Here is a 17,916-nt window from a genome sequence, read left to right on the forward strand (position 1 = left end):
AGATACTGAAGAGATGAGCAACAGTGTCTTCCCCAAATGGTTACTCTTGTCATTTGTCAAAATATGTTTACTGCTTCCAGGATTTCCCAAAGTAATTCATTTCATTGCAGAAAATCTGGAAAACAGATGGTATCAAAAAAACCTCACACAGGAATCTATTACAAAGAATGGTCACCCTTAACATTTTGGTTCATTGTGTTTTAAGACCTAAAATTTTAATATTTTATTTTTTAAATTAATTTTTATTGGAGTATAATTGCTTTACAATGCTGTTAGCTTCTGCTGTACAGCAAAGTGAATTGGTTATATGTACACATATAGCCCCTCTTTTCTAGATTTCCTTCCCATTTAGGTCACCACAGAGCACTGAGTAGAGTTCCCTGTGCTATACGGTCCGTTCTCATTAGTTATGTGTCTTACACAAGTATCAGTAATGTGTATATCTCAATCTCAATCTCCCAATTCATCCCACCCCCCTCTTCACAACCCTTGGTGTTCATATGTTTGTTCTCTACCTTTGTGTCTCCATTTCTAAACTCTATATAGTACTACATAACATGCTACCACATGGAAACAACATAATTTATTTAACCATTTTGCTCTTGTAGATAATTTCTATTAATTCCATTTTCATTATTAGTAACCCTAGATGGAATATTTCACCTGATCTCTAATCTGCTTCCTTTGGATAGTGTCCTTTAAGTGAAATTACTGGACCAATATTACATATTGCCAAATGAGTACATATTACACATCTATAATGAGAAAAAATCTAAAAAATAAAATACAAAATGGAATCATATTTGCCATAACTTCACAGGTCAATGTAAACATCAGACTGTGTAATTTAAGAAAAGTTTCGATAAAAATAAATCATTATATAAATGCAAGATATTATTTTGATATTAACAAAAATAATAAACATCGAAACTGCCTTATGTCAACAATCTATCTTAGGGATTAGTTGATAGTTTTTAATCATACACATTGTCAACTGCTTACAACTTTCAACATTCCACAACCAATCTGTCAATACGATAGAGGCAACTTTTATCTTAGTTTTAAAGCATTTATATTGATGGGACATTAATAATCTATTAAGTAACTGAAAACTTACTAAGCTCATAGCTATGTGCTATGAAGAAGGCTAGGAAACTAGGAATACTCTGGTATTAATATTGTTGAATGTGAAAGACAGACATACAGGCAACTAAAATAAATGTGACACGTGATCAAACAGGGCAAAGAACATTTCACTATGGGACCCAAGAAAGAGAAATAATGAACATTTCTCTTTCTTCTCCTAGTCTATTCTCTGTTTCAGTTTCTACAAACTGTTCTCTCTGCCTGCACGCTTAAATCTGGCCTGCTCCGCCCCGTCATTTGCGTGGCCCTGCTTCTGGCCAGCCTCCGTGAGGTGAGAATCTGTAGCTGGCCGTGATCGCCCTGCCCCTTGTCCCCTCTCACCCTGAGTCCTTCTGCCCTCCTCTGCCCACACCACCGCAACACCCCATGCTGCTTCCCAGTTGATCCTGGTCACTCCTTACAAAGACGCATGGGAAATTCAAGTCCTCTGAGCTGTTAAAGAAGAAGAAGAAACTAATCCCAACTCAGGGAGTACAAAGGAAAGAATACGTATCCCAATTCATCATACTATACAATGTAGAAATTTGGAAACTCAAGGAGGCTGCACTGCTTTCACAGATGGAGACTTAATAGGTCTTTTACAAGCTACAGAAAGCATGTGCTAGAAGAACAATAAGCTACCCAAACAGTGAAACAGCAGAAACATGTTACTTAAGGGTAGAAATAAGGTTCCTGAAAAACCTCTCAAAAATAGAGGAAAACAATTACAAAACGATTACAGTCCAAAGGCCTGTTAGAGAAACATCACTAGGGCTCACAAAGAAATGTCATTTCCCTTGCCTCTGTATTTCTGTGAGAATTCCAGGTAACACTTACCTACAGGGAGAACAAATGAGAAGCTAATATAGTAACTGGACCTTTCAAAATGCCATGCAGGGCCTCAGGGTCAGTAAATGCCTCTCTGTAAACTGTCCAGTGTCCTGCACACTTGTGCCCAGATCCAACCTGTGTGCATTTGCCATTCACATGTGTTCATGTCTCAAGAAAGGAAAGATGAAGAGAAACACAGGAAACATTCCAAAGAGAGTATAATAAAGCTGATACAAGTATAATAAAGCAGTAAGTATAAAACTGAGAAGCTACTGATTCTGTGATTTACTCATGTATTTTCCCTGTAATTAATGTCTAAATTTGTGGCAGTTTTTCATATTGGAACACAACACCCCAGGGTGAGAGAGTGTGAGGTGGCTGTAGCAATGCCTGTCACAGATGCTTTAACAGTGAAGGAGTAGAAGAGCTGCTGGACTCTCATCCTTAGAGAGGCTGTTGGGGAAGGGGTTGCTTAGCTCCTCTTTGTCTCCACAAAAGCTCAAATGGCGAATTATTTATTCATTTTTTAAAGACATGCATTTCTTTATTGGGCTGCACTGGGTCTTAGTTGTGGCACGCAGCAGAGACTGTCTAGCTGTGTGTGGGCTAGTTGCTCTTTGGCATGTGGCATCCTAGTTCCCCGAGCAGGGATTGAACCTGTGTCCCCTGCATTGCAAGGCAGATTCTTAACCACTGGACCACCAGAGAAGTCCTTCAAATGTTAATTTAGGCACCTACAATGACTGCTTTATTCTAAGATGTTAAAAAGATAATTTGAGGGACTTTAAACTGAAAAGTTTAAGATCACCACAGTGAACTGTATTAAAAATCCATAATGTGTTTGGGGGTATGTGTCTGTATGGGTCTAGGTCTTAACTAAAGTAGCTAAAAATTGCAATAATAAGACTTGGAGTTTTAAAAAAGTGACTTTGAGCTATGAAAGTTCAAACTGCAAGGAATAAAATTACATAAAATTAAAGAAAAGAACTGAAACAAGCTGAAATTACAATTACTGTAGAAGAATATGGTGGCCTCAGATTAGTTAACATACAATAATGACAACACCTTGCCAACAAAGGTTCGTCTAGTCAAGGCTATGGTTTTTCCAGTGGTCATGTATGGATGTGAGAGTTGGACTGTGAAGAAGGCTGAGTGCCGAAGAATTGATGCTTTTGAACTGTGGTGTTGGAGAAGACTCTTGAGAGTCCCTTGGACTGCAAGGAGATCCAACCAGTCCATTCTGAAGGAGATCAGCCCTGGGATTTCTTTGGAAGGAATGATGCTAAAGCTGAAACTCCAGTCCTTTGGCCACCTCATGCGAAGAGTTGACTCATTGGAAAAGACTCTGATGCTGGGAGGGATTGGGGGCAGGAGGAGAAGGGGACGAAAGAGGATGAGATGGCTGGATGGCATCACTGACTCGATGGACGTGAGTCTCAGTGAACTCCGGGAGCTGGTGATGGACAGGGAGGCCTGGCGTGCTGCGATTCATGGGGTCGCAAAGAGTCAGACACGACTGAGCGACTGAACTGAACTGAACTGAATGACAAAATGGGCAATTTTTGAAAAATAATAAAAACCTTTTGGGTTAACCTAATATAGTATATTTGAAATTATCTTAAATACAGTGACCCAAGAAATATTTTGGAGTCATATGTAGGTCTGGCATTAATGAATAAAGATTATTGGCTGTTCTGTGTATAAAGAATTTGGATATACAGCATTTCAATTAAAATGACATCTTTTTTTTTGTAAAATCTAATACATTTAATTTTGGCATAATAGTGATTTATTATATATTAATACTTCAAAAATATACTTTTGTGTTTGACAAACCATCGACGAGCTCAAAATGGACCTATAAACATGCTTTTGCTCCAAACACCAGGCTGCTATTGCACTGAAGGCAGTGAATTCCATCACGGGAGTTATAAGATCCAGGGCTGCAGATTACTGTGAATAAAAAATAAGTTAATAAGTAACAGTCTCCTAATGCCATGTAGTTTAACTTTAATGGAGAATACATTTTCAAAGAAGATTTTTTTTTTTCTTTTTGGTTTTAAATGTGGTAAAATGCACATAACATAAAATCTGCCATTTTAACCATTTTTTTTTATTATTTGTTTGTTCATCAAGTATTTTATTTTTTTTATACTTTTTTTAAAATTTTATTTTATTTTTAAACTTTACATAATTGTATTAGTTTTGCCAAATATCAAAATGAATCCACCACGGGTATACATGTGTTCCCCATCCTGAACCCTCCTCCCTCCTCCCTCACCATACCATCCCTCTGGATAGTTGAGTAGTGTCAAGTATACTCAAATCATTGCACAACTAATCTCCAGAACTTTTGCATCTGGGACAAACTGCACCTCTACACCCATTAAACACCTCCTTATTCCCCCTTTTCTAGGTCCTGGCAGCCACCATTCCACAATTTGTTTCTATGAGTTTGACTCCTCTAAATGTCTCATGTAAGCTTAAGCCAAGACAGCCCACAGTGTTGACATTAGAAGGCTTATTGGCCATCCTGGAAATTCTAGAACAATGTGACTACCAGATGGTCCATAGTAAGCATACTCCAGATGTATAAAGACAGCCGCAAATATGGGAAGGACTTGCAGATTATTTTTAACAATCATCTGGTTTCAAATTCTATTTCTATCATGGGCTAAAAGTGTAATTTTAGAAAAACTACTTATCCTAAAATGTAACTCAGTTTGGTCATCCCTAACATAAGGATCTATCATGAGTATTACCAATGCTCCTTCTGCATGATGAGAAATAAAGAAAGGTAGAAAGAAACCAATACGTTATGTTAAATACATTCTTTTTGTTGACTAAGTTTGGGATCCTGGGCAAAGTAGTCAATTCTCTTAGTTCTAGCTTCCTCATTTCTTGGCCACCTGATACGAAGAACTGACTCATTTGAAAAGACCCTGATGCTGGGAAAGATTGAAGGCAGGAGGAGAAGGGGACAACAGAGGATGAGATGGTTGGATGGCATCACTGACTCAATGGACATGAGTTTTAGTAAACTCTGGGAATTGGTGATGGACAGGGAGGCCTGGCATGCTCCAGTCCATGGAGTCACAAAAAGTCGGACATGACTGAGCAACTGAACTGAACATTTCTAAAAGAGGTACAATGACAGTCAAGTCATAGTGTTATTGTGAGGACTGAAATCAGATGACTTACAAAAGAAAACACCAAGTTTGTGACAAGCATTGACTCAACAAATGCTTAGCCCTGTGCACTGCATGGCTGCTATCTTCACCCACCTCTTCTACGTGTGTACTGCCGTGAAGGTCATGGGAAGACATCAGCCCTCTAACAGGGCTTGGGTCTCCGATTTTCCTATCGCATATGTCATCAGCCAAGGGACCACAAAGATGTTAATAAGAGCACATCCAAGGATGGGTTATCATAGGCCATGAAATAAGATTTTTTTTTTTAGTGCCGTAATTTTAATAATACATGTCACTGATTGGATCTGGGTCATATTATATTATTTAATTTCATATTTCTTTCAAAATACATATTTTCTCAAATTGGGAAATATCTTAACCATCACTCAGAGAAAGTATTCTCTGTTCTAGGTTTCATAGAGTTCCTCGGTTTTAATAGATATTTTATTTGGAAATTAATGTTCCAGATGGAAAAAAAATTGGTAAACAAAATTAAATTGATTTGCTGCAGTAATAAGAAGAGTATTTAAAGTAAAAATGCATGTGGTAAAATTCTAATGATATAGTGTTTCTCAAAGAAGTGTGACCATGGTACACATTCTCTCAAAGAAGCATATTAATATTTCTTGAAGCACAAATATGGAAAGACTGAGCAAAGGTATTAAAAATGTTAAATCATTAAACATGGAGAACAGAAGCCTACATGAAGTCTTACACACATATTTTTACATGACTGTCACAAACAGAACAGAAACTGGCATAAAACCATTGAAACCAAAGCATAAATAATGATATTCTAATAAATATTCTTATATTTAAACAGCTTTCATAATACTGTATATGTATATTGTTTAGTCGCTAAATCATGTCCAACTCTCTTGTGATCCCATGGATTATAGACTGCCAGGCCCTCCTGTCCATGGGATTTCCCAGGCAAGAACACTGGAGTGGGTTGCCATTTCCTTCTCAAGGGGTCTTCCTGACCAAGGGATTGAACCTGTATCTCCTGCATTAGCAGGCAGATTCTTCACCACTGAGTACCAGACCAGGGCCCTTATCTGTAACACTCTCTCCTAGGATATATTCTGAAATATTTTGTTCTCTCTTAAGCAAAATTGAGGAAAAATGCTAAAATATTATTAAATTTAAAGTACAAAATTAGTGAAATTATCTTTCAGGTTTGAGTCTCAGGGAATGGAATATCTCATAGCTACAATTAAAAGAGTAGCCTAATTAAATTTTGATTATTTCAATAAGAAGAGAAGGAACCATTGGTGACTAATCAGTATCAACATATAAAGAAATGGTAAGGAAATACAGGAAAAAAATCTCCATGAATTTTAGATGGGGACTAATTTCTTTAAAAAGAAAGTGACTAGCAATAATAGAAAATAATTGATTCATTTAGTATTAAAATTAGAAACTTAATAAAAAGAAATAAAATTGACAATAGTCAAGCAGGAAACCTAGGAAATAGTTGCAGCTATGTAGCCATCAGAGGACTATCATTCAGAAAACATACATAATTCATATCAATCAATGAGAAAAGGACAGAAAATTAAAAACAGGCCCAAAAGAGAAAATACAAATATCCAATGATTGCTACTTTATTGATCCATAGAATAGTGCTCAGACAAATCAAGAATTTGGGACACACAAATAAAGATCAAACTATAAGACACTGAGCATGCTCTTAATGAGAAGTTCAACTAGGAAATCCCTTGAGATGGGAGCTTAGCATTTTCTTGCAACATCAGGATTAGAAAAAGATGGCGACCATCTCTACTTCCATTGAACACAGTACTGAGTCTTGCCCAGAACAATTAGACAAGAAAAAGGAAGCAAATTCAAATGGTAAAGGAAGAGTGAAGCTATCCCTGTTTTTAGTGGGTATGATCCAAATGGCCAGCATCCACTGGATCATAGAAAAACCAACAGAGTTCCAGAAAAACATCTACTTCTACTTTATTGACTATGCCAAAGCCTTTGACTGTGTGGATCACAACAAACTCTGGAGAATTATTAAAGAGATGGGAATACCAGACCACTTGACCTGCCTCCTGAGAAATATGTATGCAGGTCAGGAAGCAACAGTTAGAACTGGACATGGAACAACAGACTGGTTCCAAATAGGAAAAGGAGTACGTCAAGGTTGAATATTGTCACCCTTCTTATTTAACCTATATGCAGAGTACATCATGAGAAATGCTGGGTTGGATGAAGCATAAGCTGGAACCAAGATTGCCGGGAGAAATATCAGTAACCTCAGATATGCAGATGACACCACCCTTATGGCAGAAAGTGAAGAAGAACTAAAGAGGTTCTTGAAAGTGAAAGAGGAGAGTGGAAAAGGTGGCTTAAAACTCAACATTCAGAAAACTAAGGTCCCATCACTTCATGGGAAATATATGGGAAAACAATGGAAACAGTGACAGACTTTATTTGGGAGGGGGGCTCCAAAATCACTGCAGATGGTGACTGCAGCCATGAAATTAAAAGACGCTTGCTCCTTGGAAGGAAAGTTATGACCAACCTAGACAGCATATTAAAAAGTAGAGACATTACTTTGCCAACAAAGGTCTGTCTAGTCAAAGCTATGGTTTTTCCAGTATCGTGTATGGATGTGAGAGTTGGTCTATAAACAAAGCTGAGTGCCGAAGAATTGATGCTTTTGAACTGTGGTGTTGGAGAAGACTCTTGAGAGTCCCTTGGACTGCAAGGAGATCCAACAAGTCCATCCTAAAGGAGATCAGTCCTGAATGTTCTTTGCAAGGACTGATGCTGAAGCTGAAACTCCAATACTTTAGCTACCTAATGTGAAGAACTGATTCCTTAGAAAAGACCCTGATGCTGGGAAAGATTGAAGGTAGGAGGAGAAGGAGATGACAGAGGATGAGAGGGTTGATAACATCACTGACTCAATGGACATGAGCTTCAGCAAACTCTGGAAGATGATGAAGGACAGGGAAGCCTGGTGTGCTGCAGTCCATGGGGTTGCAAAGGGTTGTACATGACTGAGCGATCAAACTGAACTGATCTCATATGAAGAAAATCCTAAAGATTCCACACTAAAAAATATTGACTGATACAACATTCAGCAAGGTTGCAGGATACAAAATTGACATGCAAAAATCAGTGGTGTTTCTATAGACTAGACAATCTGTAAAGGAAAGGAAAAAAAAAAAAAAAGCAGCTCTACTTACAACAGCATCAAAAATATATGCTATTGTAACTTCACCATGGAGGCAATTTCTTGTGTACTGAAAACTACCAAAAATTGCAGAAATAAACCAAAGACAAATAAACGGAAAGATATCCTATGTTCTTTAGTATTTAATGTTATTAATATGTCAGTACTACTAAAAATTACCCATGAAATCTCTGTCTCTGAAAACTATAGATTCTATGAAATCTCTATCAAAATCTCAGTGGTGGTATTTTCAGAGACAGAAAAATCCATCACAAAACTCATTTGAAATCTCAAGGGATTCAAAATAGCCTAAGCAGGAGGTCGTCCTAAGATGGTGGAGGAATAGGATGGGGAGACCAGTTTCTCCCCCACAAATTCATCAAAAGAACACTTAAACGCTGAGTAAAATCCACAAAACAACTTCTGAATGCTGGCAGATAACATCAGGCACCCAGAAAAGCAGCCCATTGTCTTCGAAAGGAGGTAGGAAAAATATAAAAGACAAAAAAAGAGACAAAAGAGGTAGGGACGGAGCTCCATCCCGGGAAGGGAGTCTTAAAAAGAGAGGTTTCCAAACACCAGGAAACACTCTCACTGCCAAGGCTGTGCCGAGCCTTGGAAGCACTGAGGGCAACATAATAGGGAGGGAAAAATAAGTAAGTAATTAAAACCCACAGATTACGAGCCCAACAGTAACTCAACCAGCGGAGAAGCAGCTCAGACGCCTGCACCCGCCACTAGCAAGCGAGGCTGGGTAGGGAGGCGCTGGCTGCATTGCTTAGACTAAGGTTCGGGCCTGAATGCCCCCAAGGGTAATCAGAGCGAACTAATTTGGGCTAGCAAACCAGACTGTGGGATAGCTACCATGCGAAAAGCCCTAAGACACCGCCAGGCCCGCACACAGAAGGGCTGAACAGAACTAGCCAGCTGCAGACCATCCCCCTCTGGTGACAGGCAGCCAGTGCCGGAAGGGAGCAATCACAGCCCCAGAGAGACATTATCTACCAAACTGCAAGCAGGCTTCTTTGCTAACTAAGACTTCTTGGGGTTCTGGACAGTCATCCGCCTGAGAAGGTGCACAAGTTGTACACCCAGAAAACCGAGCGGCAGGGACGGGAGAGGTGATAAGTCGCAGTGACCGCGCTCGCCAAACACCTCATCACCCGAGCTGCTCGGAGCTGGGAAGGGCACAAAACACAGGCCCAACAGAGTCTGCGACTCTGAGGACTACCCGAGTGCCTGAACCTGAGCAGCTTAGACCTGGGAGGTGCATGCAGCCCAGGGCCAGCCTCGGATGGTTCCCGGTGGAGCAACCTAGAGCCTGAGCTGTGTGGGCAGGGAGGGTGCACACACCATGAGTGGGGGCAGGCCCAGTGTGGCTGAGACATTACAAGTACACGCCAGTGTTATTTGTCTGCAGCGTCCCTCCCTCCCCACAGCACAACTGAACAAGTGAGCCTAAAAAAGTGGCCACCACCGCCCCTTTGTGTCAGGGCGGAAATCAGACACTGAAGAGACCAGCAAACAGAAGCTAAAACCGAGCGAACCGCCTTGGAAGTGATAGGTGCAATAGATTAAAACCCTGTAGTTAGTACCGACTACATAGGAAGGGGCCTATAGATCTTGAGAAATATAAGCCGGACCAAGGAATTATCTGAAAATGAACTGACCCCACACTGCCCACAATACCACCGGAGAAAGTCCTAGATATATTTTTACTATTTTTATGATCATTATTTTTCTTTTCTTTTTTTAAATTTTTAAGTCCTCTATTACTCCTTTAATTTTTATAACCTACTATTACTTTTCCAAAAAAAGACTATTTTTTAAAGCACACTTCATACATATATATATTTAACAACTTTTGTGACTTTGTTTTTTTTCTTCTTCTTCTTTTCTTTAATATTGTATTTTTGAAAATCCAACCTCTACTCTAGAATTTTAATCTTTGCTTTTTGGTATTTGTTATCAATTTTGTACCTTTAAGAACCCAACCTTCGGTACCCATTTTTACTTGGGAGCGAGATTACTGGCTTGACTGCTCTCTCCCCCTTTGGACTCTCCTTTCTCTCCACTAGGTCGCCTCTGTCTTCTCCCTCCCCCTTCTCTTTTCTACCCAACTCTCTGCATCTCTGTGTATTCCAGATGGTGAAGGACACTTAGGGAACTGATTACTGGTGGGATCTGTCTCTCTCCTTTTCATTCCCGCCTTTTATCCTCCTGGCCACCTCTGTCTCCTTCCTCCCTCTTCTCTTCTCTGTATAACTCCATGAACATCTCTGAGTGGTCCAGACTGTGGAACGCACATAAGGAAGTGATTACTGGCTAGCTTGCTCTCTCCTCTTCTGATTCCACCTAATCTCATTTGGGTCACCTCTAACTCCCTTCCTCTCTCTTCTCTTCTCCATGTAACTCTGTGAACCTCTCTGGGTGTCCCTCACTGTGGAGAAACTTTTCATCTTTAACCTAGATGTTTTATCAATGGTGCTGTACAGAAGGAGAAGTCTTGAGACTACTGTAAAAATAAGACTGAAAACCAGAAGCAGGAGGCTTAAGTCCAAATCCTGAGAACATCATAGAACACCTGACTCCAAGGAACATTAAGCAATAGGAGCTCATCAAACGCCTCCATACCTACACTGAAACCAAGCACCACCCAAGGGCCAGCAAGTTCCAGAGCAAGACATACCACACAAATTCTCCAGCAACACAGGAACACGGCCCTGAGCTTCAATACACAGGCTGCCCAAAGTTACTCCAAAACCACTGACATCTCATAACTCATTACTAGACACTTCATTGCACTCCAGAGAGAAGAAATCCAGCTCCACCCACCAGAACACCAACACAAGCTTCCCTAACCAAGAAACCTTGACAAGCCACGGATACAACCCCACCCACAGTGAGGAAACTCCATAATAAAGATAACTCCACAAACTGCCAGAATACAAAAAGGCCACCCCAAACTCAGCAATATAAACAAGATGAAGAGAGGAGGAATACCTAGCAGGTAAAGGAACAGGATAAATGCCCACCAAACCAAACCAAAGAGGAAGAGAGAGGGAATCTACCTGATAAAGAATTCTGAATAATGATAGTGAAAATGACCCAAAATCTTGAAATCAAAATGGAATCACAGATAAATAGCCTGGAGGCAAGGATTGAGAAAATGCAAGAAAGGTTTAACAAGGACCTAGAAGAAATAAAAAAGAGTCAATATATAATGAATAATGTAATAAATGAGATCAAAAACACTCTGGAGGCAACAAATAGTAGAATAACAGAGGCAGAAGATCGGATTAGTGAAATAGAAGATAGATGGTAGAAATAAATGAATCAGAGAGGAAAAAAGGAAAACGAATTAAAAATGAGGACAATCTCAGAGACCTCCAGGACAATATTAAACGCCACAACATTCGAATCATAGGAGTCCCAGAAGAAGACAAAAAGAGACCATGAGAAAATACTTGAGGAGATAATAGTTGAAAACTTCCCTAAAATGGGGAAGGAAATAATCACCCAAGTCCAAGAAACCCAGAGAGTCCCAAACAGGATAAACCCAAGGCAAAACACCCCAAGTCACATATTAATCAAATTAACAAAGATCAAACACAAAGAAAAAATATTAAAAGCAGCAAGGGAAAAACAACAAATAACACACAAGGGAATTCCCATAAGGATAACAGCTGATCTTTCAATAGAAACTCTTCAAGCCAGGAGGGAATGGCAGGACATACTTAAAGAGATGAAAGAAAATAACCTACAGCCCAGATTACTGTACCAAGCAAGGATCTCATTCAAATATGAAGGAGAAGTCAAAAGCTTTACAGACAAGCAAAAGCTGAGAGAATTCAGCACCACCAAACCAGCTCTCCAACAAATGCTAAAGGATATTCTCTAGACAAGAGACACAAAAACGGTGTATAAACCTGAACCCAAAACAATAAAGTAAATGGCAATGGGATCATACTTATCAATAATTACCTTAAATGTAAATGGGTTGAATGCCCCAAACAAAAGACAAAGACTGGCTGAATGGCTACAAAAACAAGACCCCTATATATGTTGTCTACAAGAGACCCACCTCAAAACAGGGGACACGTACAGACTGAAAGTGAAGGGCTGGAAAAAGATATTCCATGCAAATAGAGATGAAAAGAAAGCAGGAGTAACAATACTCGTATCAGATAAAATAGACTTTAAAACAAAGGCTGTAAAAAGAGACAAAGAAGGACACTACATAATGATCAAAGGATCAATCCAAGAAGAAGATATAGCAATTATAAATATATATGCACCCAACATAGATGCACCACAATATGTAAGACAAATTTTAACAAGTATGAAAGGGGAAATTAACAATAACACAATAATAGTGGGAGACTTTAATACCCCATTCACACCTATGGATAGATCAACTAAACGAAAATTAACAAAGAAACACAAACTTTAAATGATACAATAGACCAGTTAGACCTAATTGATATCTATAGGACATTTCACCCCAAAACAATGAATTTCACCTTTTTCTCAAGTGCACATGGAACTTCTCCAGGATAGATCACATCCTGGGCCATAAATCTAGCCTTGGTAAATTAAAAAAATTGAAATCATTCCAAGCATCTTTTCTGACCACAATGCAGTAAGATTAGATCTCAATTACAGGAGAAAAACTATTAAAATTCCAACATATGGAGGCTGAAGAACATGCTGCTGAATCACCAACAAATCACAGAAGAAATCAGAAAAGAAATCAAAATATGCATAGAAATGAATGAAAATGAAAACACAACAACCCAAAACCTATGGGACACTGTAAAAGCAGTGCTAAGGGGAAAGTTCATAGCAATACAGGCATACCTCAAGAAACAAGAAAAAAGTCAAATAAATAACCTAACTCTACACCTAAAGCAACTAGAAAAGGAAGAAATGAAGAACCCCAGGGTTAGTAGAAGGAAAGAAATCTTAAAAATTAGGGCAGAAATAAATGCAAAAGAAACAAAGGAGACCATAGTAAAAATCAACAAAGCCAAAAGCTGGTTCTTTGAAAGGATAAATAAAATTGACAAACCATTAGCCAGACTCATCAAGAAACAAAGGGAGAAAACTCAAATCAATAAAATTAGAAATGAAAATGGAGAGATCACAACAGACAACACACAAATACAAAGGATCATAAGAGATTACTATCAGCAATTATATGCCAATAAAATGGACAACGTGGAAGAAATGGACAAATTCTTAGACAAGTAAAACTTTTCAAAACTGAACCAGGAAGAAATAGAAAATCTTAACAAAATAGCCTAAGCAAATTTGTGAAAGAATACAGTTGAACATCTCACACTTGCTGATTTAAATACTCCAAATCTACAGTAATTTAAATGGCCTGATACTGGCATAAAGACAGAATCATAGACAAAAGGAATAGAAAGCTTAGAAATAAACTCTCAAATAATTTTTAACAAGGATACCAAGATCATCCAATGAGGAAAGGACAGTTTTTTCACAAATGGTGCTGGGAAAACTGACATGAGAATGAAGGAGGCTGCACTCTCAGCTTACACAATATATATAAAAATTAACTCACAGACCATAAGAGCTAAAACTGTAAAATTCTTGGAAGAAAACAGAAGAAGCTTTATGACTTCAGATTTTACAATTATTTTTATGACACCAAAATACAGGTTGAGAAAGGGTGAAGAAGGGTTTAACAGAGGATGAGATCATTGGATGATATCACTGATTCAATGGCAATAAGTCTGAGCAAATTGTGGGAGATAATGAAGGACAGGGAAGCCTGTGTGCTGCAGTAAACAGTCCAACACAACTTGCCAACTGAACGTTAACAAAAGCACAAGGACAAAGGACAAACAGATGAAGTGAACTACATCAAAGACCAAAACTTTTTCTTGAACCAAGGAAATACCACGTAAGGACAATGGGACAGTGACCCCCTATGCCACCTGCAAGCCAGAAGAGCACTCATTGGAAATGAGTCACCAATACCTCAAACTTGGTGTTCCAATCTTCACAAGTGCAAAAAATGAATTTCTGGTGTTCAATCCATTCAGTTTGGAATTTTGTTATGTAGCCCAACGTAATACAGTATTGGAGAAGGCAGTGGCAATCCACTCCAGTACTCTTGCCTGGAAAATCCCATGGATGGAGGAGCCTGGTAGGCTGCAGTCCATGGGGTCGCTAAGAGTCGGACACGACTGAACGACTTCACTTTCACTTTTCACTTTCATGCATTGGAGAAGGAAATGGCAACCCACTCCAGTGTTCTTGCCTGGAGAATCCCAGGGACGGGGGAGCCTGATGGGCTGCCGTCTATGGGGTCGCACAGAGTCGGACACGACTGGAGCAACTTAGCAGTACAGTATTTATCTAAAAGAACCAGAAGCAGGATCTTGAAGAGGTATTTGCACACCCATGTAATAAGTGTAGCGTTATCCAAAATAGCCAAGGGACGGAAGCAACCCAATGTCCACTGACAGATGAAGGGATAAAGACAATATGGCACACACACGTGGATAAAGAAAATGTATTAATGTGGGAATATGAACTTACAAAAAGTGCTGTGAAATGGGATGAAAATGTGTTATGGGCACACATTATACATGTTGGAGGTGGGAATGTGATACACACACACACACAAACGCTGTGGAATATTATTTAGCCTTAAAAAGGAAGGAAATTCTGACATATCCTACAACACAGATGCCAAGTTAAATAAACCAATCACAAAAGGACAAATGCTGTATGATTTCATTCACACAGGTGCCTGGAGCAGTCGTATCTACAGGGACAGAAGAAGCACGACGGTTGCCAGCACCGAAGGGGAGGGGAAATGGGGAGTCAGGGTCTCATAGGCACGGAAGTTCAGTTCAGGAAGATGAAAAAGTTCTGGACGTGAAAGGTATTAACACACAACAGAGTGAATATGCTTACTGCCACTAATTTGTACTTTTTAATATGCTTAAAATATTAAATCTTTGAAATATTTTACCATAAAAATGTGATGCGTGAAATACTCATCAGATAGCCAATATTTAAAAGTTTAGTTATGTCAAGAATGACAAACCTAGACAGTGTGTTGAAAAGCAGAGACATTACTCTGCCAACAAAGGTCCATACAGTCAAGGCCATGGTCTTCCCATTGGTCACGTATGGATGTGAAAGCTGGACTATAAAGAAGGCAGAGCACCAAAGAATTGATGTCTTTGAACTGTGGTGCTGGTGAAGACTCCTGAGAGTCCCTTGGACAGCGAGGAGATTAAACCAGTCAATCTTAAGGGAAATCAACCCTGAATATTCATTGGGAGGATTGATGCTGAAGCGCCAGTATTTTGGTCACCTGATGCAAACAGCTGACTCACTGGAAAAGTCCCTGATGCTGGGAAAGATTGAGGGCAGAAGGAGAAGGCCGTGTCAGAGGATTAGATGGCTGGATGTCATTACTGATGCAATGGACATGAACTTGGACAAACTTTGGGAGATGGTGAGGGTAGGGAGGCCTGACATACTGCAGTCCATGGGGTTGCAAAGAGTCAGACACAACTAGGCAACTGAAAACAACAGGCCAAGAACTGGCAGAGATATAGAACAATAGGATATGTCCTACACTGCTGTTGTAAAAGTGTTTTCTAAATTTGATGTATTGATCCAGTTTGACATATTTTAATGTATTTCTTAAAGTCCAATATTAGCCAAAGACTTATCATATACAAACAAAAATATTCACAACACCACTGTTTGTCACAGCAGTAAAACTGAAGAGTAGAAAGAAATTTCAACCAACAATAAAACAGATATATCTCCCTTGATATATTCATAAAATAAGAGTATTACACCCAGAAAAGAAAAAAAAATTTAATTGTGCTGTAACCACAAAAATGTGAATGAATCTCACAGATATAATTTTCAATAACATGAATCAGTTAAACTAGCATATCACTGGACAGATTCTCAGACTGAATTTTTAAAAATTCAACTTTATGCTGTTAATGGAAAAATGTAAATTTTAAACAAATTAATCTATACCCGCACTGAACTCACAAATAAAACCTCAATGATTTTATGTTACTTGACAAATCAATTAAAAGAAAAAAGGAAGGCTATTTACCCTACATATCAAGATATTTAATTACAAGGGAATAGTAAAACAAAAAAGAGGATCCTGTAAAAGACATATATATATATATATATATATATATTTATGTGAATGTACACATATGTGTTCAGTTCAGTTCAGTTGCTCAGTCGTGTCCGACTCTTTGCGACCCCATGAATCACAGCACGCCAGGCCTCCCTGTCCATCACCAACTCCCGGAGTTCACTCAGACTCACGTCCATCGAGTCAGTGATGCCATCCAGCCATCTCATCCTCTGTCGTCCCCTTCTCCTCCTGCCCCCAATCCCTCCCAGCATCAGAGTCTTTTCCAATGAGTCAACTCTTTGCATGAGGCGGCCAAAGTACTGGAGTTTCAGCTTTAGCATCATTCCTTCCAAAGAAATCCCAGGGCTGATCTCCTTCAGAATGGACTGGTTGGATCTCCCTGTAGTCCAAGGGACTCTCAAGAGTCTTCTCCAACACCACAGTTCAAAAGCATCAATTCTTCGGCACTCAGCCTTCTTCACAGTCCAACTCTCACATCCATACATGACCACAGGAAAAACCATAGCCTTGACTAGACGGACCTTTGTTGGCAAAGTAATGTCTCTGCTTTTCAATACGCTATCTAGGTTGGTCATAACTTTCCTTCCAAGGAGTAAGCGTCTTTTAATTTCATGGCTGCAGTCACCATCTGCAGTGATTTTGGAGCCCCGAAAAATAAAGTCTGACACTGTTTCCACTGTTTCCCCATCTATTTCCCATGAAGTGATGGGACCGGATGCCATGATCTTTGTTTTCTGAATGTTGAGCTTTAAGCCAACTTTTTTATATGTGTATATACATGTAATTTGTGTGTATATATATATATCATATAGGTATACATGTACATACACATGTAAGTATACACACACACACATATGTGCCCTTATTTCATGGATCTGAGAGTAAAGAAACACAATTTGAAACAATAAAAATACATTACTAGAGAATTTTTTCCTGGTTGTGAGGCTGGTTAAGACTTTTATAAGAGGAAACAGAGAAAATAAACAATTAGACTTATACAATATTAAACCAAAAAGTGTACCACGGAAAAATGTTTACAATGATAAAAAAAAGTAGCAAAGAATTCTAGTACTAGCTATATTGAATTAATCAATCTGTAGAAAACAATGATAACATGTGAAAGAGGAAACACATTATTTGACAGCACTGCAGGGTAGCAAAGACAGGCTAATACTAGTCAGGTTACCTGAAGGAAGAAAACTGTGCTGGGGAAAATCGCTGTCATAACCCATTTCAGCAGTGAGCCCTGATCAGTCCATATGGCACGTGGGTGGCGAAAACTGAAGCAAAAATCATGTCTAATTGGTTACAAAAAATAGGAGGACAGACTTCTGGGCCACCAGAAGATAAGGTAAGTAATGGGAGAAATTCAAGGTAACAGGCAGAAACAGAACAAGAGT

The 17,916-nt window shown here is 39.0% G+C and overlaps 1 protein-coding gene across 11 annotated transcripts in view; it reads right to left on the reverse strand.

Moving 5' to 3' along the window:
• Positions 1 to 3,698: 3,698 nt before the first annotated feature.
• ZPBP (zona pellucida binding protein) overlaps positions 3,699 to 17,916 on the reverse strand; it is a 138,250-nt gene continuing 124,032 nt past the window's right edge. For all 11 annotated transcript variants that reach the window (XR_015163270.1, XR_015163268.1, XR_015163271.1 and 8 more), the window contains one exon: positions 3,699 to 3,909. Coding sequence is in view for 6 of the 11 variants with exons in the window: in XM_086398602.1 (XP_086254728.1) it covers positions 3,815 to 3,909 (95 nt within the window). In the remaining 5 variants the exon portion in view is untranslated. The remainder of the gene's footprint in view (positions 3,910 to 17,916) is intronic.

This window comes from Bos grunniens, chromosome 4, assembly GCF_055505025.1.
Source record: "Bos grunniens cultivar Pamir isolate PY7600 chromosome 4, Bosgru_T2T1.0, whole genome shotgun sequence".
Classification (NCBI taxonomy): Eukaryota; Metazoa; Chordata; class Mammalia; order Artiodactyla; family Bovidae; genus Bos; species Bos grunniens.